Consider the following 26,406-nt stretch of genomic DNA (forward strand, 5'->3'; position numbering starts at 1 on the left):
ACGCCTCTGCATTAAATTTTGCCTGAACAGCAAGCAAATCTTTTCAGAGACACACCAAATGTTGCAGGAAGCCTGTGACGATGGCTGCTTAAGCGGTACACGATGTTACGAGTGATTCACGCGGTTTAAAAATGACCCGTCGGAAGTTAAAGTTGACACTATTTCAGGACGCCCTTTGACGTCTACCGACAACGTCCACGTTAGGAACATCAACAAAATTGTGCGTGCGTGTCCGAGAGATTGAAGAAGAAGGTAAACATTTCAGCTGGATCATGTCATTAAATCCTGACGCAGCATCTTGGAAGGGATTGGTTGTCACCAAGTTTACCCCTTGCCTCATGAGTTAAGACCAGAAAGACCTCCACCTCGCAATCTGTGAAGAGCTTTTGGATCGCGCAAGTGAGGACGAGATGTTCCTTAAGAGAATCATAACTATTGATAAGACGTGGATCTACGGTTATGATGTTGAGACCAAGGCTACCATCGGGACGTGTTGCGACGCTTGCGAGAAAATGTGAGAAGGAAACGGCCTAAAATGTGACGAGACAATTCATGGCTCTTGCATCACGATAACGCAACTGCACATTCATCCCTGGTGGTGAGTGACTCTTGCACAAAAAGCGAAATCACTGAGCTGCCTCATCCTCCGTACTCTCCAGACCTGTCCGCTACGCACTTACCATTACTTTTAAAGCTGAAAACCTCGCTGAAAGGACGGCGATTTGCAACGATAGACGAGATAAAAGAAAATTTGCAGACAGTGCTTCGCACGATTCAGCAGGAGGTGTCCCAAGATTGCTTCCGGAAGTGGATGGTTCAAATGGTTCAAATGGCTCTGAGCAGTATGGGACTTAACTTCTGAGGTCATCAGTCCCCTAGAAATTAGAACTACCTAAACCTAACTAACCTAAGGACATTACACACACCCATGCCCGAGGCAGGATTCGAACTTGCCACACCGACATCCGCTGGAAGTAGAAACGGCGTTGGGAGCGGTATATCAATTGTGGAGGGGAGTATTTCGAAGGGGACCATGCACAATAAATAAAAGGTAAGTGTAGTGGAATTTTGTGGACAAAACTCCGGAAACTTTTTAACAGACCTCGTATCTCGGATTTCTCCACTTGGCAGCTCTACGCGCTGCCCCCATTTCTCAAAATAACAACGTGTCAGCTCTGACAGCAACAATGAACTACAAATAAAAAATGACAATCGATAAATAAACCCATCGGAGCCGGAGTATCAACATGCAGAACATAAACCCTACGGACTTATTCACCAACGTAACAATAAACCGGAACAACGGATTTCATTTCAGCACAACTGCGTAACACGACAGGAACGCCCCGGTGTGAAGGCTGCGGGGTTCGCGGAGAGGATGGACAGCCACCGCTACTCGACGCCCGCACCAGCGCCTCGCCCCGCCGCTTTCCCCCTCCGCCGACCCCGTCGCGTTCCCCCACCACCGGGGGGACACGTTCTTCCGGAGCCGCGTGATTGACGCACATACATAAGTAGTCAGCGGGCCAGCGGCTACGTAGATACGACGAACACAGCATCCCGACACTTCGCCTGAAGATGATAGGTGCATAACTCATTGAAACATTGCGACAACATGACGCCACCACTCGGCTGGTAATTTGAGAAAATTTTGTCAGGTAGTATATCTTGTTTCTCTTGGCTTGTGAAAGACGACTATTTTTTTGGACTAACCAGCACACGACACACATGTATCGTATAGACAACATTAAAGCTATTTCTCACGTTAACATACAGGGTTCTACAAAAAGGTACGGCCAAACTTTCAGGAAACATTCCCCACACACAAAGAAAGAAAATATGTTATGTGGACATGTGTCCGGAAACGCTTACTTTCCATGTTAGAGCTCATTTTATTACTTCTCTTCAAATCACATTAATCATGGAATGGAAACACACAGCAACAGAACGTACCAGCGTGACTTCAAACACTTTGTTACAGGAAATGTTCAAAATGTCCTCCATTAGCGAGGATACATGCATCCACCCTGCATCGCATGGAATCCCTGATGCTTTGATGCAGCCCTGTAGGATGGCGTATTGTATCACAGCCGTCCACAATACGGGCACGAAGAGTCTCTACATTTGGTACCGGGGTTGCGTAGACAAGAGCTTTCAAATGCCCCCATAAATGAAAGTCAAGAAGGTTGAGGTCAGGAGAGCGTGGAGGCCATGGAATTGGTCCGCCTCTACCAATCCATCGATCACCGAATCTGTTGTTGAGAAGCGTACGAACACTTCGACTGAAATGTGCAGGAGCTCCATCGTGCATGAACCACATGTTGTGTCGTACTTGTAAAGGCACATGTTCTAGAAGTACAGGTAGAGTATCCCGTATGAAATCATGATAACGTGCTCCATTGAGCGTAGGTGGAAGAACATGGGGCTCAATCAAGACATCACCAACAATGCCTGCCCAAACGTTCACAGAAAATCTGTGTTGATGACATGATTGCACAATTGCGTGCGGATTCTCGTCAGCCCACACATGTCGATTGTGAAAATGTACAATTTGATCACGTTGGAATGAAGCCTCATCCGTAAAGAGAACATTTGCACTGAAATGAGGATGGACACATTGTTGGATGAACCATTCGCAGAAGTGTACCCGTGGAGGCCAATCAGCTGCTGATAGTGCCTGCACACGCTGTACATGGTACGGAAACAACTGGTTCTCCCGTAGCACTTTCCATACAGTGACGTAGTCAACGTTACCTTGTACAGCAGCAACTTCTCTGACGCTGACATTAGGGTTATCGTCAACTGCACGAAGAATTGCCTCGTCCATTGCAGGTGTCCTCGTCGTTCGAGGTCTTCCCCAGTCGCGAGTCATAGGCTGGAATGTTCCGTGCTCCCTAAGACGCCGATCAATTGCTTCGAACGTCTTCCTGTCGGGACACATTCGTTCTGGAAATCTGTCTCGATACAAACGTACCGCGCCACGTTTATCGCCCCGTGCTAATCCATACATCAAGTGGTCATCTGCCAACTCCGCATTTGTAAACATTGCAATGACTACAAAACCACGTTCGTGATGAACACTAACCTGTTGATGCTACGTACTGATGTGCTTGATGCTAGTACTGTAGAGCAATGAGTCGCATGTCAACACAAGCACCGAAGTCAACATTATCTTCCTTCAATTGGGCCAACTGGCGGTGAATCGAGGAAGTACAGTACATACTGACGAAACTAAAATGAGCTCTAACATGGAAATTAAGCGTTTCCGGACACATGTCCACATAACATCTTTTCTTTATTTGTGTGTGAGGAATGTTTCCTGATAGTTTGGCCGTACCTTTTTGTAACACCCTGTATACCTGTATGGTGATGGCGCACCCCAGTGTTTCCTCTTTATAATTTCGCTTATTTGAGTATGAAATCACGAATTCCGCATAGAACAGGAATCAGTTTCTCGATTAAAACGGACCAATCCTATATTACAAACGTTGAAATTATTCCGAAGCTAATAACCCGAATTTGAAGAGTGTACCGCTTTCGAAGTTGTCCCTAGAACAACTGCGATACTAATAGCACAAAATACAACAGTTGGATTTTGAAATGCGGAAGTAATACCGATATCCCTGGAATTAATGAAAAGAAACTATACGGTCCGGCCGGTGTGGCCGTGCGGTTCTAGGCGCTTCAGTCTGGAACGGCGTGACCGCTACGGCCGCAGGTTCGAATCCTGCCTCGGGCATGGGTGTGTGTGATGTCCTTAGGTTAGTTAGATTTAAGTAGTTCTAAGTTATAGGGGACTGATGACCACAGATGTTAAGTCCCATAGTGCCCAGAGCCATTTGAACCATTTTTGAAACTATACGACATTTAGTGAGTACTTTCTCATAATCCATCTGAATGAAAACAGATTTACGACGCCTTAGATGGTTCTGAAAGTAACTGAAGTGAATAGCTTAGCTGAGTCGCCCTGTAGGTCCGGAAAGGTGTGTACTGCTCAGCTCCAGTCCGCACTTAAGTTATGGCGCATAGCGTCAATAGCGAGGTATCGTTGGCGGATAGGGCAGCCAGTGCCTTCCGCTCATGGAAGGCGCTGCCCTGTTCCAGAATTTACGAGTACAGCACAGGGAGCGGCTGAACAAGCTCAAGTCTCACCTCGGAGTCGTCCGCAAAAAGGTCGTAGTTGACAGTGAACTCTCCTCTGTACACAGTTTCTTTAGTTTCCTCATCCACGACCTGCGAGAAGTTGGCTGAAACCCCAGGGTATTCTCCATCGTCGCAGACCGCATACTCCAAGACGTCCACAGCGTACGGACCCTGCCAAGCAGAAACAACACGTGTGTTACAACAGAAAGAACTAAGTAATCAAGTAAACACAACAAAATTGGTCCTGATGATGAATCGGGGCTAACGAAAATCTTGATAATGCCGTATTGCTAAGTTAGTCGTCTTTCATCAGAACGTTTTGCTACTACAAGCACTACCAAAATTCAACGAAAAGAGTTCAGGAATACATGTTTTACATAGAGCATACACGCAACATGAATAATCACAATTTGTGAGTTTATATCAATGCTTGCCAACATTTCCTAACCGCCGGAAGGTACACAAGGGTGAAAGAAGACGTATGCCATTCATTGTGATTTCGGCCGTCAATGTGTCACTCAAGCACTCAAACACAGTTTGCAAACACACTGACGGAAGAAATCGCAACACTAACAAGAAGTTGTGCGACATAAACGAAAGTTGGTAGGCGTGTTTCTACAACTGAAAGACAGAGTCAAATTTTGCGGAGGTCGCATAAGAGTGGATCTGTCACTATGAGGATGAAAATCAGGTTTGCTTCAAATACACGCTGTAACCATCGTGAGTTATCTTTGAGATTGGCAGTGGTGAGTAGATGTTAGTCAAGAATGCCTTGCAAGGAGACCGGGCTCCGGATGGCCACATGGCACTACCGAGACGGCGTGTGGCTCTGGCACATAGTACTGCGTCTGCAGAAGCAATCTCAGCAGCAGTTGGCACCACTGTGACACACCGGACTGATACAAATCGGTTAGTTCAAAGACAGCTTCGAGACAGTCGGCCTGGAGCGTGCGTTCCACTGACTCCAACCACGGCCATTCGTGTCAAACATGAGTTCATTGAAGGGCCGGGTGGAGGCCTGTTGTGTTTTTTTATGAAAACTGGTTGTGCCTCGGTGCCAGCGATGGTCGTGTGTTGGTCAGAAGGAGGCCAGGCGATGGCCTTCAACCAATCTGTCTGCGCGCCAGACACACTAGACTTACAGCTGGACTTACGGCCTGGGGTGCGATTTCGTCTGACAGCAGGAGCACTCTCGTGGTTATCCCACACCCTCTGACTGCAAATCCGTATGTCAATCTGGTGATTCGATCTGTTGTGCTGCCATTCATGAACAGCACACCGTAAGTGTTTTCTAGCAGGATAACGCTCTCCCACAAACCACTGTTGTAGACCAACATACTCTACAGAGTGTCAACATGTTGCCTTGGCCTGCCCAATCACCAGATCTATCTTCCATTGAGCTACATAGGATATCATCGGACAACAACTCCACCGTCATCCACAACCGGTATTAAGCGTCCTTGTGCTGACCGATCAAGTGCAACAGTCCTTGAACTCCAACCCTCAAACTGACAGCCGTGACCGCTCGACACAACGTATGCACGTTTGCATGCTTGCATTCAACATTCTGGCGGTTACACCGGCTATTAATGTGCCAGAAATTCACATTTGCAATGGTTTATCCCGCGCTTACATTAACCTGTGATCTTGCATTGTTCATCGCTTAAATATGTTACTTACCCAAACGTATTTCGGAAATTTTATTAATATACATTAATTATATTTTGGTCCTGCGATTTTTCCTATCGGTGTATTACTGCTATCAAATTCCGGGAGTGCAATGCGTGACAATAAATAGAAGGTAATAGCATGTTTGTTAAAAGCAATGTGCCGAGTTGAGTTCCCGGTCCGACATACTGTTTAAATCTCGTAGGAACATTCAAAGTAGTACATACTAGCTATAGAGTGAGACATCCACTGTTCAAAAAACTCCAGGTGGTACCATTCAAGTATTGCGAGGTCAGATTACCGGAGATATGGTTTGTGAACTGGAGATCAAAGTTGTAAAAGAGCTGGCGAAAGAGGCATTTCAGAAGCAGAAAAGGCTTTTAGCTAGTAGTTTGAACGCAAGATTAAGGAAGCTACTGGTGAAATGACTGATATTAAGCGTGTCCCTGTACGGATGTACGGATTAGAAACTCGGACATTGAGAAATCAGGACGAGAGGAGAATTGAAGCTCGTGGAATGTGGATATGGCGCGGGATGGAGAAGTGCAGCAGGACTGATAAAGTCAGGAATTGGGAGGTACTGAGAAGAGTTGGAAAAGTTCGGAAAATGTTGCTAACAGTGAGTAATAGGAAGCTAAACTGGATAGAACATAATTTGAGACGAGAATGCCTTCTAGTAGAAGCAACTGAAGTCTTTATTCGAGGGAAGAGAGGGAAGGGCAGAAGAAGATACCAGATGTTGAATGGCGTCAGTAGAGCTCAAAAATGCTTCAAATGGCTCTGAGCACTGTGGGACTCAACTGCTGAGGTCATTAGTCCCCTAGAACTTAGAACTAGTTAAACCTAACTAACCTAAGGACATCACAAACATCCATGCCCGAGGCAGGATTCGAACCTGCGACCGTAGCGGTCTTGCGGTTCCAGACTGCAGCGCCTTTAACCGCACGGCCACTTCGGCCGGCTCAGTAGAGCTCAACGTCGATACCAGAGAATGAAGACCAAAGCATTGAACATATAAACATTGTGGAGTAAGAGGTCTAAACTTACTGCAAGGCAGATACCCAAATGATTATGATGTTGCAGTTGTTTCCCCACGATATATTTTCTTCAGGAGCGCTGCAGTAGTAAGGTATGAAGGGGAGCCTTTATGTGGTTTGGAAGGTATGCGGAAGCACTGGCAGGTGTGAAGCACTAAGGCCTGGTTTGTTCAGTCCGCGAAACGCAAGGTTTGGGGAAGGAGTTGCAATCTGATATACAGCTTTAAAGTATCAAATATTTCTCTCAGCATAACGACCATGATGACAAAATTATAGAAATGCAGAGAGATACTGACAACAGTATTCTTGCATGCCGTTCTCGAATCGAATAAGAATTGGGAAAAAATTCTGCACTATGCAAACTACAGCCGCACATCACACAGACACTTAGGGAGTGCAAGTACGGATGCAGAGACCAGCTCTTGTCTTCGCAACATCTGCTGCGTCACAGTCAATGATGCAATGATGGATGAGCAAAATTTTGCCATTGCTGCTATTAACATGGACAGCAAAAGAAAGCTGCTGAAGTCAGCTCTTGCGTATCAGAGGGAAGAAGATTCGTGGCCGACCAACGAACTGGTGAACTGGCAGACTAGAACAAGCAGCAGTGACCCGTCTGTAGTGGGGATTGCGATGTTGGAGGTTCTTGCAACAAATCGACACAACGCTTACCTGTGCAAATGTTATTTTGTTCTTGCATCTGACGGTGTATATAAACACGAAATCCGTTATCAATACAAACGAAGACATTGGCTGACTGCAGCATACTGTAGAATGGCACAGATAACCAACGTCAATGTGTGTTAAGAATCAGAGCCTGCTGCACAACCGTTTATTAGTTGTTTTCATTTGTGTAAGAGTTCTATGCAGCATCTGGCCTGCTCTCAGTATTCATCACTTTAACGTGCGACGGTAACATATTCTTACCACATGACTCATATTCTATGACCGATGTACAGTATGACAATTGCCAAGACCGCGTTAGTGACCGTACAGGAAGTTCAAAAATGTTCCAATGGGTGTGAAATCTTATGGGTCTTAACTGCTAAGATCATCAGTCCCTAAGCTTACACACTACTTAACCTAAATTATAGTAAGGACGAACACACACACACACACACACACACACACACACACACACACACACCCATGCCCGAGGGAGGACTCGAACCTCCGCCGGGATCAGCCAGGAAGTTCGTAATTTTGTAAAAAGCGGGGCACGAGGGAGTTCTGAATATCGATCTCCCGCGCTGTGACCACTTAACCACGACGCTGTTGTTCTTGCAATTGACTCGTTGTCTTGAGCTTGGAACATTCACTGTTTCCATATTACTACTTTTTTCACAGTTCGGTACGCCTTCTTTCTGTTTTCATGCTTGCTCTGTGTTCAGTTTTTGACGGGCAATCCACTGGAGCATTTTACCCCTAAATCTGAGGGTGATGCGGTGGGGAGTTTCTCTCATCAATAAGACGCCTCAGGGAGCGCGCCTGCACCACTTTATCGTGGATTTCTCTCGGAAGAACCAGAGGTCGAGATACGACCTAACGTAAGTGAACCAGACTGGCCTCAGGATTTCGGGTAACCACAGCAACCTGTGCTGTCGCCGTCACCCACCCAGAGATTGCTGCTCATTGTGCGCCAGGCGTTCAGTCTCATCAGAAGTCGTCGAAAATTTTCAGTTCCTGGTCATCTGGGAAGCTTCCGTATCTCATAGGTGTGTCAAGTTTCAAAATACACCGCCTGACAAAGATAGAGGAGAAGCCCGAAGGGAAGCAAGAAACGAAATGAAACTCCACGGGCTGAGAGGATACATAATGTTATTGCACCGATTACAGTATCGAGTCACGTTTACAGACAACAGTATGAGCCGACTTGTCGGTGTGACCTGGCCTGGATGCAAGCACTGATTCGGTTGGGCAGCGAGGCACAAAGCAGTTGTGTCCCGAGGCAAGCCGGCCCGCAGCTGTTGCGACTGGTCCTCGATATCCCGGCTGCTGAGTTCACGTGGGAGACGCTTCCGCACTTGTTCTTTCGCCGTCGGATGTGGGGACCTTACTGGCCACGACAGTAGCTGAACATCACACAGGCATTTCACAGACACTGCTGTGATTGGGTCAATATTGTACTGTTGAGAAATGGCACCACGACGTCTTATGAGAGGTAATATGAGGGGTACCAAAAAAATCGGAATAACATTACCATGGGCATAGTTTGTGTAGCACGCGTTTCTGCCGGTACGCGAGTATGGCGGAACTCATTGCCAGTTAACTGCCGCCTGTATTCTACATCTACATTTACACTCCGCAAGCCACCCAACGGTGTGTGGCGGAGAGCACTTTACGTGCCACTGTCATTACCTACCTTTTCTGTTCCAGTAGCGTATGGTTTGCGGGAAGAACGACTGTCTGAAAGCCTCCGTGCGCGCTCTAATCTCTCTAATTTTACATTCGTGATCTCCTCGGGAGGTATAAGTAGGGGGAAGCAATATATTCGATACCTCATCCAGAAACGCACCCTCTCGAAACCTGGCGAGCAAGCTACACCGCGATACAGAGCGCTTCTCTTGCAGAGTCTGCCACTTGAGTTTGTTAAACATCTCCGTAACGCTATCACGGTTACCAAATAACCCTGTGACGAAACGCGCCGCTCTTCTTTGGATCTTCTCTATATCCTCCGTAAACCCGACCTGGTACAGATCCCACGCTGATGAGCAATACTCAAGTATAGGTCGAACGAGTGTTTTGTAAGCCACCTCCTTTGTTGATGGACTACATTTTCTAAGGACTCTCCCAATGAATCTCAACCTGGTACCCGCCTTACCAACAATTAATTTTATATGATCATTCCACTTCAAATCGTTCCGCACGCATACTCCCAGATATTTTACAGAAGTAACTGCTACCAGTGTTTGTTCCGCTATCATATAATCATACAGTAAAGGATCCTTCTTTCTATGCATTCGCAATACATTACATTTGTCTATGTTAAGGGTCAGTTGCCACTCCCTGCACCATGTGCCTATCCGCTGCAGATCTTCCTGCATTTCGCTACAATTTTCTAATGCTGCAACTTCTCTGTATACTACAGCATCATCCGCGAAAAGCCGCATGGAACTTCCGACACTATCTACTATGTCATTTATATATATTGTGAAAAGCAATGGTCCCATAACACTCCCCTGTGGCACGCCAGAGGTTACTTTAACGTCTGTAGACGTCTCTCCATTGACAACAACATGCTGTGTTCTGTTTGCTAAAAATTCTTCAATCCAGCCACACAGCTGGTGTGATATTCCGTAGGCTCTCACTTTCTTTATCAGGCGACAGTGCGGAACTGTATCGAACGCCTTCCGGAAGTCAAGAAAAATAGCATCTACCTGGGAGCCTGTATCTAATATTTTCTGGGTCTCATGAACAAATAAAGCGAGTTGGGTCTCACACGATCGCTGTTTCCGGAATCCATGTTGATTCCTACATAGTAGATTCTGGGTTTCCGAAAACGACATGATACTCGAGCAAAAAACATGTTCTAAAATTCTACAACAGATCGACGTCAGAGATATAGGTCAATAGTTTTGCGCATCTGCTCGACGACCCTTCTTGAAGACTGGGACTACCTGTGCTCTTTTCAATCATTTGGAACCTTCCGTTCCTCTAGAGACTTGCGGTACACGGCTGTTAGAAGGGGGGCAAGTTCTTTCGCGTACTCTCTGTAGAATCGAATTGGTATCCCGTCAGGTCCAGTGGACTTTCCTCTGTTGAGTGATTCCAGTTGCTTTTCTATTCCTTGGACACTTATTTCGATGTCAGCCATTTTTTCGTTTGTGCGAGGATTTAGAGAAGGAACTGCAGTGCGGTCTTCCTCTGTGAAACAGCTTTGGAAAAAGGTGTTTAGTATTTCAGCTTTACGCGTGTCATCCTCTGTTTCAATGCCATCATCATCCCGGAGTGTCTGGATATGCTGTTTCGAGCCACTTACTGATTTAACGTAAGACCAGAACTTCCTAGGATTTTCTGTCAAGTCGGTACATAGAATTTTACTTTCCAATTCACTGAACGCTTCACGCGTAGCCCTCCTTACGCTAACTTTGACATCGTTTAGCTTCTGTTTGTCTGAGAGGTTTTGGCTGCGTTTAAATCTGGAGTGAAACTCTCTTTGATTTCGCAGTAGTTTCCTAACTTTGTTGTTGTACCACGGTGGGTTTTTCCCGTCCCTCACAGTTTTACTCGGCACGTACCTGTCTAAAACGCATTTTACGATTGCCTTGAACTTTTTTCATAAACACTCAACATTGTCAGTGTCGGAACAGAAATTTTCGTTTTGATCTGTTAGGTAGTCTGAAATCTGCCTTCTATTACTCTTGCTAAACAGATAAACCGTCCTCCCTTTTTTTATATTCCTATTAACTTCCATATTCAGGGATGCTGCAACGGCTCTCTGATCACTGATTCCCTGTTCTGTACATACAGAGTCGAAAAGTTCGGGTCTGCTTGTTATCAGTAGGTCCAAGATGTTATCTCCACGAGTCGGTTCTCTGTTTAATTGCTCGAGGTAATTTTCGGACAGTGCACTCAGTATAATGTCACTCGATGCTCTGTCCCTACCACCCGTCCTAAACATCTAGGTGTCCCAATCTATATCTGGTAAATTGAAATCTCCACCTAAGACTATAACATGCTGAGAAAATTTATGTGAAATGTATTCCAAATTTTCTCTCAGTTGTACTGCCACTAATGTTGCTGAGTCGGGAGGTCGGTAAAAGGAGCCAATTATTAACCTAGCTCGGTTGTTGAGTGTAACCTCCACCCATAATAATTCACAGGAGCTATCCACTTGTAGTTCACTACAGGATAAACTACTGCTAACAGCGACGAACACTCCACCACCGGTTGCATGCAATCTGTCCTTTCTAAACACCGTCTGTGCCTTTGCAAAAATTTCGGCAGAATTTATCTCTGGCTTCAGCCAGCTTTCCGTACCTATAACGATTTCAGCTTCGGTGCTTTCTATCAGTGCTTGAAGTTCCGGTACTTTACCAATGCAGCTTCGACAGTTTACAATTGCAATACCGATTGCTTCTTTGTCCCCGCATGTCCTGACTTTGCCCCGCACCCTTTGAGGCTGTTGCCCTTTCTGTACTTGCCCGAGGCCATCTAACCTAAAAAACCGCCCAGTCCACGCCACACAACCCCTGCTACCCGTGTAGCCGCCTGATGCGTGTAGTGGACTCCTGACCTATCCAGCGGAACCCGAAACCCCACCACCCTATGGCCCAAGTCGAGGAATCTGCAGCCTACTCGGTAGCAGAACCGTCTCAGCCTCTGATTCAGTCCCTCCACTCGGCTCTGTACCAAAGATCCGCAGTCAGTCCTGTCGACGATGCTGCAGATGGTGAGCTCTGCTTTCATCCCACTAGCGAGACTGGCAGTCTTCACCAAACCAGATAGCCGCCGGAAGCCAGAGAGGATTTCCTCCGATCCACAGCGACACACATCATTGGTGCCGACATGAGCGACCACTTGCAGATGGGTGCGCCCTGTACCCTTCATGGCATCCGGAAGGACCTTTCCACATGTGGAATGACTCCCCCCGTTATGCACACGGAGTGCACATTGGTTTTCTTCCCCTCTCTTGGTGCCATATCCCTAAGGGGCCCCATTACGCGCCTGACGTTGGAGCTCCCAACTACCAGTAAGCCCACCCTCTGCGACCGCCCGGATCTTGCAGACTGAGGGGCAACCTCTGGAACAGGACAAGCAGCCATGTCCAGCCGAAGATCAGTATCAGTCGAGTATCATATACTCTTTGTCCATATTGAGTGTAACTCGATTTTGACCCATGAAGTCGGCTGCTATGATTATGGGTACAGTAAGTTCCGCTTCTGTTTCATGCCCCTGACATGAAAAATTACACGCGCTAGACAACTAATCACAGCTAACGCACCCATGAGTCATAGGTTAACCTGTCAATATGTTAGCCTTGTTCTCCCATTGGTTTGTTATCGTTACTTTATTTTCCTCATTACTTTTAACGACTGACATCTGAATGCTTTGGGATGAAGTTATTTGCCCATAATCTTTATTAAACGCCTCTGTTACTTCTTTATATATATATATATATATATATATATATATATATATATATATATATATATATATATATATATATATACTCCTGGAAATTGTAATAAGAACACCGTGAATTCATTGTCCCAGGAGGGGGAAACTTTATTGACACATTCCTGGGGTCAGATACATCACATGATCACACTGACAGAACCACAGGCACATAGACACAGGCAACAGAGCATGCACAATGTCGGCACTAGTACAGTGTATATCCACCTTTCGCAGCAATGCAGGCTGCTATTCTCCCATGGAGACGATCGTAGAGATGCTGGATGTAGTCCTGTGGAACGGCTTGCCATGCCATTTCCACCTGGCGCCTCAGTTGGGCCAGCGTTCGTGCTGGACGTGCAGACCGCGTGAGACGACGCTTCATCCAGTCCCAAACATGCTCAATGGGGGACAGATCCGGAGATCTTGCTGGCCAGGGTAGTTGACTTACACCTTCTAGAGCACGTTGGGTGGCACGGGATACATGCGGACGTGCATTGTCCTGTTGGAACAGCAAGTTCCCTTGCCGGTCTAGGAATGGTAGAACGATGGGTTCGATGACGGTTTGGATGTACCGTGCACTATTCAGTGTCCCCTCGACGATCACCAGTGGTGTACGGCCAGTGTAGGAGATCGCTCCCCACACCATGATGCCGGGTGTTGGCCCTGTGTGCCTCGGTCGTATGCAGTCCTGATTGTGGCGCTCACCTGCACGGCGCCAAACACGCATACGACCATCATTGGCAGCAAGGCAGAAGCGACTCTCATCGCTGAAGACGACACGTCTCCATTCGTCCCTCCATTCACGCCTGTCACGACACCACTGGAGGCGGGCTGCACGATGTTGGGGCGTGAGCGGAAGACGGCCTAACGGTGTGCGGGACCGTAGCCCAGCTTCATGGAGACGGTTGCGAATGGTCCTCGCCGATACCCCAGGAGCAACAGTGTCCCTAATTTGCTGGAAAGTGGCGGTGCGGTCCCCTACGGCACTGCGTAGGATCCTACGGTCTTGGCGTGCATCCGTGCGTCGCTGCGGTCCGGTCCCAGGTCGACGGGCACGTGCACCTTCCGCCGACCACTGGCGACAACATCGATGTACTGTGGAGACCTCACGCCCCACGTGTTGAGCAATTCGGCGGTACGTCCACCCGGCCTCCCGCATGCCCACTATACGCCCTCGCTCAAAGTCCGTCAACTGCACATACGGTTCACGTCCACGCTGTCGCGGCATGCTACCAGTGTTAAAGACTGCGATGGAGCTTCGTATGCCACGGCAAACTGGCTGACACTGACGGCGGCGGTGCACAAATACTGCGCAGCTAGCGCCATTCGACGGCCAACACCGCGGTTCCTGGTGTGACCGCTGTGCCGTGCGTGTGATCATTGCTTGTACAGCCCTCTCGCAGTGTCCGGAGCAAGTATGGTGGGTCTGACACACCGGTGTCAATGTGTTCTTTTTTCCATTTCCAGGAGTGTATATATAATCATCTGCCTTAGATATCGCTATTGGTGTTATCAATGGTGCTTTATCCTCTTGGCATACTATTTCTCTCTCCTTTTCGTATAAATGAGCAACATCTTTTACAATTTGGTCATCATCAGTTTTTGTACTACAGTCTATATTCACCGTTAATAACTCCTGTTCCTCATCATCGGTCGATTCCCACACAATTGAATCCCAGAATGCTGGTATTTGTAACCGATTACTCCCTAAACCTACTTCGGAATCTTGCTGATCAAAACTAAGTCTATCTACATGTTTAATTATATAATTAACTTCATTTTACGATTGAATCACTTATGACTGGTCTTCATACCGTTCATCTTGTCAATTCTGTCTTTTACCTGGATTTGGTAGGCTCAATTCGATTTCCTGTACCGGTTCATTTCGCGTGTTTTGTCCTGCTAAAGCTTGATGTTCCCAACCTTTCTGCGTTCTGTCCATTCCATTTCCACCTGCGTAGCATGGATTTTGTGGTTGAAAACCTCTAATCCTACCTGCCTCGCTTGCACGGTGATTATATCTTGGATCATAGTTATCACCGTGGTGTCTAAGACCAAATCCACTATTGTAATTCCGCGGCCCAGCAAAACCATAATTAATTTGCGATCTCTGTTTATTTCCAAAACCATAGTTATTATTGTTATCCCATGGACGATTACCATCCCTTCCAAAATGATTACCTTTTCCTACGCTATTATTGCCATTGTCATTATTGTTAAAGTCTTATCTGTTGCTATTATCTCCCATACCATTGTTTCTTCGTGTCATCTTCACTGAAGATGAATTCAAGTTCTCTAAACATCCCTTTAAATGCTTGTATATTATCTCCTACCAACCAGTGACTGCTGATGTCGCAACGGTAACTGTGCATATACGTATCAGCTCCTCATCACTGTATGGATTACTAAACATTGATTCTTTTTTTGTCATTTCTTCGAAAAATCTAACTGGATTCTTTTCTCCTGAATTTTCGAATAACTCTTTCTGTATTCATACTTTATTCTAATTTGGGATTCCGTGGACCAGTATCGCTTCAAGAATGTGGATTTAAATTGTTCATACGATTGACAATTTGCAGCTACTCTTTGCATGGTTTCCGCTATTGCGCCTTCCATATGCCCACAAATGAAGTCAAGTTTACGTCTAAGGGGCCAATGCTCTGGTAAACCGATCTGGAATTGATTTACAAACGCGCATGTGTATAAGCCGTTCCCGCTTTCATTGTAATGTTGCAATTTTCTGACTATCAAAAGGTGATCATTGTCAAATTTTTCTATTCCACCATACGGCGTTTGTGTTTTCACAACATTACCCGGTCCCTTCAACTGTCATGTTGTTTTGTATTTGTTCTGATACATTTGGGTCCTGAGATGACAGATTTACGTCCCATCTAGCTTCGTATCTACGCAGTGGTGTGCAGTTATCTAAACCGTGCCGTTCCTCGTGTATCGGACTGAAAGATTCGTTTAAATTTCCCGTTACTGGATCAGTCTTTTGTTTTCCTATTTGATTCATATTGACTTGCGGTTAATAACCCGTTGTACTATAACTTGGAAATTGAGAAATTGGTGCATGTGTCGTCGCAACTTGCTCTGTTCTCGCGTCACTCGCGTACGTTCGGAGGGTCGGCTGCCGCTCTGCTGGAATTGCCGCCTTTACCGTTTCTCGCTCCATTGTCTGCTGTGACCGCACATTACCTGCTTCGTTCACCTGTGTTAACTTTTGTCTTCTCATTTGCTTCTGTTTCGTGTCGGTAACTACTGACGCAACCTCTTGTGGATGTACGACTGGAAGTTAATGTTTTTTTTTGTGTTTCCGCTACTGCTACGAAAGATTGCACAACTGACTTGTTTACTTCTGGATTTTTGTCCATCACTATGTCGGATGATACTACCGATTTCGTTGCCTCACTACTGCTTTCTGTACGGTTCTCGATACACTGCTTCAGTTCTGTAAGAAGCTGTTCATACTGTTTCTGATTTTTTGAGACGGTGTTTTCAGTGAGTGTATCGAATCTTTTTAATGCGACTCGCGTGACACGTTTTCTGACATTGAGCTCTTCCACGATTGTTGCTCCTTACCAGACGTCTTATGTGCTAAATTATCATCTCTTTGATTAACATAAGACACTGGGTCCTGCACCTGGTCAACGTTAGAACGCATCTTTTTCTGGTCAACCATTAACGATTGTATAAGCTCGCGCGAGTCTCTCGCCTCTCTCCAGATTTTAGTAAACTGTTCATTAACTTCCGTTCGTAGCCCTCTTCAATCCGAAACCGCGCGACAGCTACGGTCGCAGGTTAGAATCCTACCTCGGGCATGGATGTATGTGATGTCCTTAGGTTAGTTAGGTTTAAGTAGTTCTACGTTCTAGGGGACTGATGACCTCAGATGTTAAGTCCCATAGTGCTCAGAGCCATTTGAACCACTTGAAGCTTCCGTTCGTAGTTTTTGGTGATATTCGCGGACTTTTTCGAATCCAGCAATGGCTTCAACTTTGAGACAATTTAAGCCAGCATTTGTCTCAGTTTTTAAATCTGCTTCGATCACTGTCCGCGTTGTTACTTTGTGCCAGGAGGGCTCTCAACAAGGGAAGTGTCCAGGCGTCTCAGAGCGTTGTTCGGACATGGAGGAGATACAGAGAGACAGGGACTCTCGATGACAAGCCTCGCTCAGGCCGTCCAAGGGCTACTAATGCAGTGGATGACCGCTACCTGCGGATTATGAGTCGGAGGAACATTGACATCAACGCCACCATGTTGAATAATGCTTTTAGTGGAGCCACAGCACGTCGTGTTACGACTCAAACTGTGCGCAATAGGCTGCATGATGTGCAATATCACTCCCGACGTCCATGGCTAGGTCCATCTTTGCAACCACGACACCATGCAGCGCGGTGCAGATGAGCCCAACAACATGCCGAATAGACCACTCAGGATTGGCATCACGTTCTATTCACCGATGAGTATCGCATATGCCTTCAACCAGGCAATCGTCGGAGACGTGTCTGGATGCAACCGGGTCAGGCTGAATGCCTTGGACACACTGTCCAGCGAGTGAAACACGGTGGAGGTTCCCTGCTGTTTTGGGGTGGCATTATGTGGGGCCGACGTAAGCCGCTGGTGGTAGTGGAAGGCGGCGTAACGGCTGTACGATACGTGAATGCCATCCTCCGACCGATAGTGCACTCAACTTGGCAGCATACTGGCGAGGCATTCGTCTTCATGGACGACAATTCGCGCCCCCATCGTCCACATCTTGTGAATGACTTCCTTCTTGATAACGACATTGCTCGACCAGAGTGGCCAGCTTGTTCTCCAGATATGAACCATATCGAACATGGATAGACTGAAAAGGGCTGTTTATGGACGACGTAACCCACCAACCACTCTGAGGGATCTACGCCGAATCGCCGTTGAGCGGTGGTGCACTCTGGACCAACAGTGCCTTGATGAACTTGTGGATAGTATGCCACGACGAATATAGGCATACATCAATGCAACAGGACGTGCTACTGGGTATTAGAGGTACCAAGTGGCAGACTCTGCAAGAGAGGCGCTCTGCAGCGCGGTGTAGCTGGCTGTCCAGGTTTCGAGAAGGTGCGTTTCTGGATGAGGTATCGAATATATTGCTTCCCCCTACTTATACTTCCCGAGGAGATCACGAATGTAAAATTATAGAGATTCGAGCGCGCACGGAGGCTTTCCGGCAGTCGTTCTTCCCGCGAACCATATGCGACTGGAACAGGAAAGGGAGGTAATGACAGTGACACGTAAAGTGCCCTTCGCCACACACCGTTGGGTGGCTTGCGGAGTGTAAATGTAGATGTAGATGTACCGATGTGTACAGCAATTTGGACCACCACCTTGAAGGTCTCGCTGTATGGTGGTACAACATGCAGTGTGTGGTTTTCATGAGCAACAAAAATGGCGGAAATGATGTTTGTGTTGGTCTCTACTCTCAGAAACGAAGTGATGAAACACTTCTTTTGATGTGTGTAGTTTAGACAATAAGAGAAACGTGGTGCAACAGAAGAATGCTGAAGATTATGTGGGTAGATCGCGTAACTAATGAGGAGGTTCTGAATAGAAATGGGGTGAAGAGGAATTTGTGGCACAACTTGAGTAGAAAGGAATCAGTCACTAATTTATCAAAGAAAAGGAAAAAATCTCTACTGCTGATACGGCACAACTGTCCTTACGAATTTAGGGTGAAATCTTTGAAGACAGAGTAGTTACGTAATGTCTCTCGCCCTCGCGCTCTCCGGATCTATTGCCGCCCGACTGTTTGTTTTGGGATGCGGCTAAAACATTCGTGTATCAAAATAGCCCATTAACAACAGATGAACTGAAGATAGCGGTAATTGAGCAAAATATATGGGGGAACCATACAAAATACTGACAGAGAAGATAAAAACCCCACTAGTTCTGAGAAAGATTGAATAATCAACGAAAGGATAACGTTCTACAAGTTGGGGCGTGGAATGTCAGAAGCTTGAACGTGGTAGGGAAACTAGAAAATCTGAAAAGGGAAATGCAAAGGCTCAATCTAGATATAGTAGGGGTCAGTGAAGTGAAGTGGAAGGAAGACAAGGATTTCTGGTCAGATGAGTATCGGGTAATATCAACAGCAGCAGAAAATGGTATAACATGTGTAGAATACGTTCTGAATAGGAAGGTAGGGCAGAGGGTGTGTTACTGTGAACAGTTCAATGACCGGGTTGTTCTAATCAGAATCGACAGCAGACTAACACCAACAACGATAGTTCAGGTATACATGCCGACGTCGCAAGCTGAAGATGAACAGATAGAGAAAGTGTATGAGGATATTGAAAGGGTAATGCAGTATGTAAAGGGGGACGAAAATCTAATAGTCATGGGCGACTGGAATGCAGTTGTAGGGGAAGGAGTAGAAGAAAAGGTTACAGAAGAATATGGGCTTGGGACAAGGAATGAAAGAGAAGAAAGACTAATTGAGTTCTGTAACAAGTTTCAGCTAGTAATAGCGAATACCCTGTTCAAGAATCACAAGAGGAGGAGGTATACTTGGAAAAGGCCGGGAGATACGGAAAGATTTCAATTAGATTACATCATGGTCAGACAGAGATTCCGAAATCAGATACTGGATTGTAAGGCGTACCCAGGAGCAGATATAGACTCAGATCACAATATAGTAGTGATGAAGAGTAGGCAGAAGTTCAAGACATTAGTCAGGAAGAATCAATACGCAAAGAAGTGGGATACGGAAGTACTAAGGAATGACGAGATACGTTTGAAGTTCCCTAACGCTATACATACAGCAATAAGGAATAGCGCAGAAGGCAGTACAGTTGAAGAGGAATGAACATCTCTAAAAAGGGCCATCACAGAAGTTGGGAAGGAAAACATAGGTACAAAGAAGGTAGCTGCAAAGAAACCATGGCTAACAGAAGAAATACTTCAGTTGATTGATGAAAGGAGGAAGTACAAACATGTTCCGGGAAAATCAGGAATACAGAAATACAAGTCGCTGAGGAATAAAATAAATAGGAAGTGCAGGGAAGCTAAGACGAAATGGCTGCAGGAAAAATGTGAAGACATTGAAAAGATATGATTGTCGGAAGGACAGACTCAGCATGCAGGAAAGTCAAAACAACCTTTGGTGACATTAACAGCAACGGTGGTAACATTAAGAGTGCAACGGGAATTCCACTGTTAAATGCAGAGGAGAGAGCAGATAGGTGGAAAGAAAATATTGAAAGCCTCTATGAGGGTGAAGATTTGTCGGATGTGATAGAAGAAGAAACAGGAGTCGATTTAGAAGAGATAGGGGATCCAGTATTCGAATTGGAATTTAAAAGAGCTTTGGAGGACTTACGGGCAAATAAGGCAGAAGGGATAGATAACATTCCATCAGAATTTCTAAAATCATTGGGGGAAGTGGCAACAAAACGATTATTCACGCTGGTGTGTAGAATATATGAGTCTGGCGACATACCATCTGACTTTCGGAAAAGCATCATCCACACAAATCCGAAGACGGCAAGAGCTGACAAGTGCGAGAATTATCGCACAATCAGCTTAACAGCTCATGCATCGAAGCTGCTTACAAGAATAATATACAGAAGAATGGAAAAGAAAATTGAGAATGCGCTAGGTGACGATCAGTTTGGCTTTAGGAAAAGTAAAGGGACGAGAGAGGCAATTCTGACGTTACGGCTAACAATGGAAGCAAGGCTAAAGAAAAATCAAGACACTTTCATAGGATTTGTCGACCTGGAAAAAGCGTTCGACAATACAGAATGGTGCAAGCTGTTCGAGATTCTGAAAAAAGTAGGGGTAAGCTATAGGGAGAGACGGGTCATATAAAATACGTACAACACCCAAGAGGTAAAAATAAGAGTGGACGATCAAGAACGAAGTGCTCGTATTAAGAAGGGTGTAAGACAAGGCTGTAGCCTTTCGCCCATACTCTTCAATCTGTACATAAAGGAAGCAATGATGGAAGTAAAAGAAAGGTTCGGGAGTGGAATAAAAATACAAGGTGAAACGATATCAATGATACGATTCGCTGATGACATTGCTATCCTGAGTGAAAGTGAAGAAGAATTAAATGATCTGCTGAACGGAATGAACAGTCTAATGAGTACACAGTATGGTTTGAGAGTAAATCGGAGAAAGACGAAGGTAATGAGAAGTAGTAGAAATGAGAACAGCGAGAAACTTTACATCACGATTGATGGTCACGAAGTCAATGAAGTTAAGGAATTCTGCTACCTAGGCAATAAAATAAACGATGACGGACGGAGCAAGGAGGACATCAAAAGCAGACTCGCTATGGCAAAAAAGGCATTTCTGGCCAAGAGATGTCTACTAATATTAAATACCGGCCTTAATTTGAGGAAGAAATTTCTGAGGATGTACGTCTGGAGTACAGCATTGTATGGTAGTGAAACATGGACTGTGGGGAAACCGGAATAGAAGAGAATCGAAGCATTTGAGATGTGGTGCTATAGACGAATGTTGAAAATGAGGTGGACTGATAAGGTAAGGAATGAAGAGGTTCTACGCAGAATCGGAGAGGAAAGGAATATGTGGAAAACAGTGATAAGGAGAAGGGACAGGATGATAGGACATCTGCTAAGACATGGGGGACTGACTTCCATGGTACTAGAGGGAGATGTAGAGGGCAAAAACTGTAGAGGAAGACAGAGATTGGAATACGTGAAGCAAATATTTGAGGACGTAGGTTGCAGGTGCTACTCTGAGATGAAGAGGTTAGCACAGGAAAGGAATTCGTGGCGGGCCGCATCAAACCAGTCAGTAGACTGATGACCGAAAACAAAACAAAGTTCTGAGAACGCTAAGGCAGGATGACGGCACGATGACGACGGGATGGAGGAATACCGCGGAGTTTCTGCTGTATAAACTGCTCCCTGACGACGTTATCGATACAGACACACAATATCATGCAATACTAAGGGAAAACCTACACACACCATACAACACTGTAACTGTCACCTGTCCTTTTGCGCAAGAAGAGGTTGCGCTAGCAATTTCAGAGATCGAGAACAAGAAAGCACCTGGACCAGATGGTATCCACTGAGAAAACTAGCACCGCAGATCACCCCGTTCCTAACATCGTTGCTGAACGATGTCTTAAGGCTGGGCAGGGTACCTACAGTATGGAAAACCTCCAAAGCAAACGTTATTAAGAAATCAGCGGACAAGGATCCTTCAGATCTAAAGACGTACAGGCCAATATGCCTAATAAACACCCTAGCAAAGATTCAGGAGAAGCTGAGACATCTCTTGTACCGCAGTCACTGTACAACAGTTTTCTAGACTACTGTAAGAACCGAGTAGTCGAATGGCAGGTGGACAGTCGGAAAGTAATCAAAAGCATTACCAAAGGCTGTCCTCAAGGTTCGATCTGCGGCTCCATCTTCTGGGACATAACAATCGAACCCCTCCTACAACTTCTGGATGGGGATGACAGGTCAGACGGAATTGTCACCTACGCAGATTACCTATTAGTTGTAGTCACTGCAAACAACAGAGCCCAGTTAGAAGAGAATACTACAATTACTCAGTGGTGTCACAACATCAAACTCAGGATAGCCGAAAACAAAACAACATACACTTTACTGAAAGGATCACTGCAAAGGAATCCTTCGATTAAAATTGGGGACACAAACATCAAACTAGCACACGTTGTGCGCTATCTTTGCGTACACATAGATGAAAAATTGAATTTCCACGAACACATAAGTCTAACAACAGACAAAGCAGAAAAAATACTGCACAAATTGGTGACGCTAAATTCAAACACAGTACAGACTACCTCTACCAGTCATACGGACATACCACTGTGCGCTCTCGAAGCTAGCACGTGGGAACACAGACTGAACGTGGTCACCATCAAAGCATCGGTCAGACGAGGGCAGAGAAGTGTCCTACTTAGGCTATCTGGAGCCTTCGGTACCACCTCTGCGGATGCACTGTGTGTGGTGCTCGGAATATTTCCCATAGATATCACGATCAAATACTGAGCTGCATGGTACTGGTTAAAGGTGGGGAGACTAGATAAGGTACACACAATAACCGGTGTGCCAATAGAGACGATACGTCACCTTAAAAGTCGGCGTCTGGATACATGGCAAGGTGAGTGGGCTGTAAGTGATAAGGGACGTAGACTGCACGACTTCCTCCCTGACGTAAGGGAGCGATTGAGAATGAGACATATCGATCCCAGCCGCGGTATGGTACCTTTCTTAACCGGACACGGACATCAACCCAAGCACTTAAACCAAGTGAGTCTGAGGCAGACATCTACATGCACGTGCGGGGAAGAAGGTTCCCCAGAACACACTCTCTTTCTTTTTCTGCGGGCAATACGCGAACAATGGACTTACACTACACTTAGACTACACAGATACTAACATAGATTAATACACAGCAATAAGAGACGAAGAACAATGGGAACAATTAAACGCACTGACGAACAGTATTTCAAAAACAACACGTGAAGAATACATGCGGACACGACATAACAGACGTGCCCATGTGCAACGTAACAACAATCTTCAGAGGGTGGACAGCGATACCTACAGTGACAGCGAAAATAGTGACAATGAGGAGGAACAGGAGGAGGAAGCTGAGATGTGACAGTAAATAAGCATAAGATTCTGGCGTTCTAGCCAAGAAATCACCAAATGCTGTACATGGATGGGCATCTAAAGTAGTTAATACATAGGATTAGTAATAAATAGGATAAGCAATATTATTTCTCTACTAATAACCATTCGTGTGTGTGTGTGTGTGTGTGTGTGTGTGTGTGTGTGTGTGTGTGTGTATGTATGTGTGAGTGAGTGAGCGTGAGAGTGTGTTTCTGTGTGTGTGCGACTGGCGGTCAACGGCTCTAAGAAACCATTCCGAGTTATTCACCGTCAGTCGCATTCGGTGATGGTACTAACAAATCACTGCTCTATCCTATCATCTTTTTATACTCTTCTTAAAAGAACAACAAAATTTTATTTATATTTCAACCTTAAATTATTATTATTTTGAAAAGTATCACTCTTTGTAAATATTGTAGATAAAACAAAAGAAAAGAAAACTGTAAAAAGATGAAAAACGAAAATTTTAAGATGTACGACATGTTTTAAACATCAGGTAAAAGGTCTATAATTTGGCAATAAATAAATAAAAAAATTGATTATCTGCATTCCATTCCACGTGAAACAATGGTAAAGACGTTCGCAAATAAATGTAAACGTGTTAAACTATGCCTTCAAGGAAGGGGAAAACATATCCTGTATCTACTGTGATGTTAGAGTTTACAGTGCATTTGATTGCAATTAATAAAATTAATTAACTTTATTGTTTTAATTAAAATTATGTTGAATCCCCCCTCCTGATATAACTGCAACCACTGGGAGTGAATCCCCACCCTAGCTTATACAGCGACATGTGCACTACTGGCCATTAAAATTGCTACACCACGAAGATGACGTGCTACAGACGCGAAATTTAACCGACAGGAAGAAGATGCTGTGATGTGCAAATGATTAGCTTTTCAGAGCATTCACACAAGGCTGGTGCCGGTGGCGACACCTACAACGTGCTCTCTCTGTGGATACTACGGGACAACATCTGAGGTCATCAGTCCCCTAGAACTTAGAGCTACTTAAACCTAACCAACCTAAGGACATCACACACATCCATGCCCGAGGCAGGATTCGAACCTGCGACCGTAGCGATCCCGCGGTTCCAGACTGAAGCGCCTAGAACCGCTCGGTCACAACATCCGGCTCAACGTGATGACATGAGGAAAGTTTCCAACCGATTTCTCATACACAAACAGCAGTTGACCGGCGTTGCCTGGTGAAACGTTGTTGTGATGCCTCGCGTAAGTAGGAGAAATGCGTACCATCACGTTTCCGACTTTGATAAAGATCGGATTGTAGCCTATCGCAATTGCGGTTTATCGTATCGCGACACTGCTGCTCGCGTTGGTCGAGATCCAATGACTGTTAGCAGAATATGGAATCGGTGGGTTCAGGAGTATAATACGGAACGCCGTGCTGGATCCCAACGGCCTCGTATCACTAGCAGTCGAGATGACAGGCATCTTATCCGCATGGCTGTAACGGATCGTGCAGCCACCTCTCGATCCCTGAGTCAACAGATGGAGACGTTTGCAAGACAACAACCATCTGCACGAACAGTACGACAACGTTTGCAGCACATGGACTATCAGCTAGGAGACCATGGCTGCGGTTATCCTTGACGCTGCATCACAGACAGGAGCGCCTGCGATTGTGTACTCAACGACGAAGCTGGGTGCACGAATGGCAAAACGTCATTTTTTCGGATGAATCCAGGTTGTGTTTACAGTATCATGATGGACGCACCCGTGTTTGGCGACATCGCGGTGAACGCACATTGGAAGCGTGTATTCGTCATCGCCATACTGGCGTATCACCCAGCTTGATGATATGGAGTGCCATTGGCTACACGTCTCGGTCACCTCTTGTTCGCACTGACGGCACTTTGAACAGTGGACGTTACATTTCAGATGTGTTACGACCCGTGGCTCTACCCTTTATTCGATCCCTGCGAAACCCTACATTTCAGCAGGATAATGCACGACCGCATGTTGCAGGTCGTGTACGGGCCTTTCTGGATACAGGAAATGTTCGGGTGCTGCCCTGGCCAGCACATTCTCCAAATCTCTCACCAATTGAAAACGTCTGGTCAATGGTGGCTGATCAACTCGCTCGTCACAATACGCCAGTCACTACTCTGCGAAGAGACTTTGCGAACGCACTGTATTACGTTCAGAGTAAGCAGTTGATTTCAAGTGACCACAACGAGTGCTTAATAACGAGCAGACGCGCTCCTTTTGTAATAAGCTACGGTTCTTTAACTTTGGTGATGACTCATTACAGTGGAAACAGTTCAACTATTATGCAGGGTAGTCTTACTAAATGCGAACGAAGTGCAGGAGACCATCCATGGGATGATAGGGAGCAAGAAATGTCGTATGGATGTGTGGATGGATACGAACAGTGTCTGTGCCACAGGGTATCCGTTAATTCATCATGCGTCCATAGTAAAAATGCAGCGCCTGGTGTGTTGTCATGAATGTTTCAATCTTTGCAACCTACACTCTCAAAGATCTCCCATCTACCACCTTCAAGTGGATGTACCCTTAATATCCCCCCCCTCCCCTCCCCTAGCTCCGCAATGCTTTTCAGGCCATATGTCCATATTATCCATATTATGAAACTGTTGCTCCTTTACAGGGATAGTTTCCTGCTGTTTGTTACCATTCAGCAAAATCACCCTGTATATCTACCGAAAGCGAGCAAGATATCTGCGAATAGAAAACTTAACGTACTTCGAATACATTGCATGTTCCAGTGGGCCAATGTCAAATTTTATTGAAGATACA

At 45.7% G+C, this 26,406-nt stretch overlaps 1 protein-coding gene across 1 annotated transcript in view; it reads right to left on the reverse strand.

The window, feature by feature from the left end:
- The window catches only part of LOC124596163, a 136,794-nt gene that overhangs the window by 99,070 nt on the left and 11,318 nt on the right, over positions 1-26,406 (reverse strand). Inside the window, exon 2 of the mRNA XM_047135198.1 lies at positions 4,153-4,314. Within this exon, the coding sequence (XP_046991154.1) occupies positions 4,153-4,314 (162 nt within the window). The remainder of the gene's footprint in view (positions 1-4,152; positions 4,315-26,406) is intronic.

Source organism: Schistocerca americana, chromosome 2, assembly GCF_021461395.2.
Source record: "Schistocerca americana isolate TAMUIC-IGC-003095 chromosome 2, iqSchAmer2.1, whole genome shotgun sequence".
Lineage (NCBI taxonomy): Eukaryota > Metazoa > Arthropoda > Insecta > Orthoptera > Acrididae > Schistocerca > Schistocerca americana.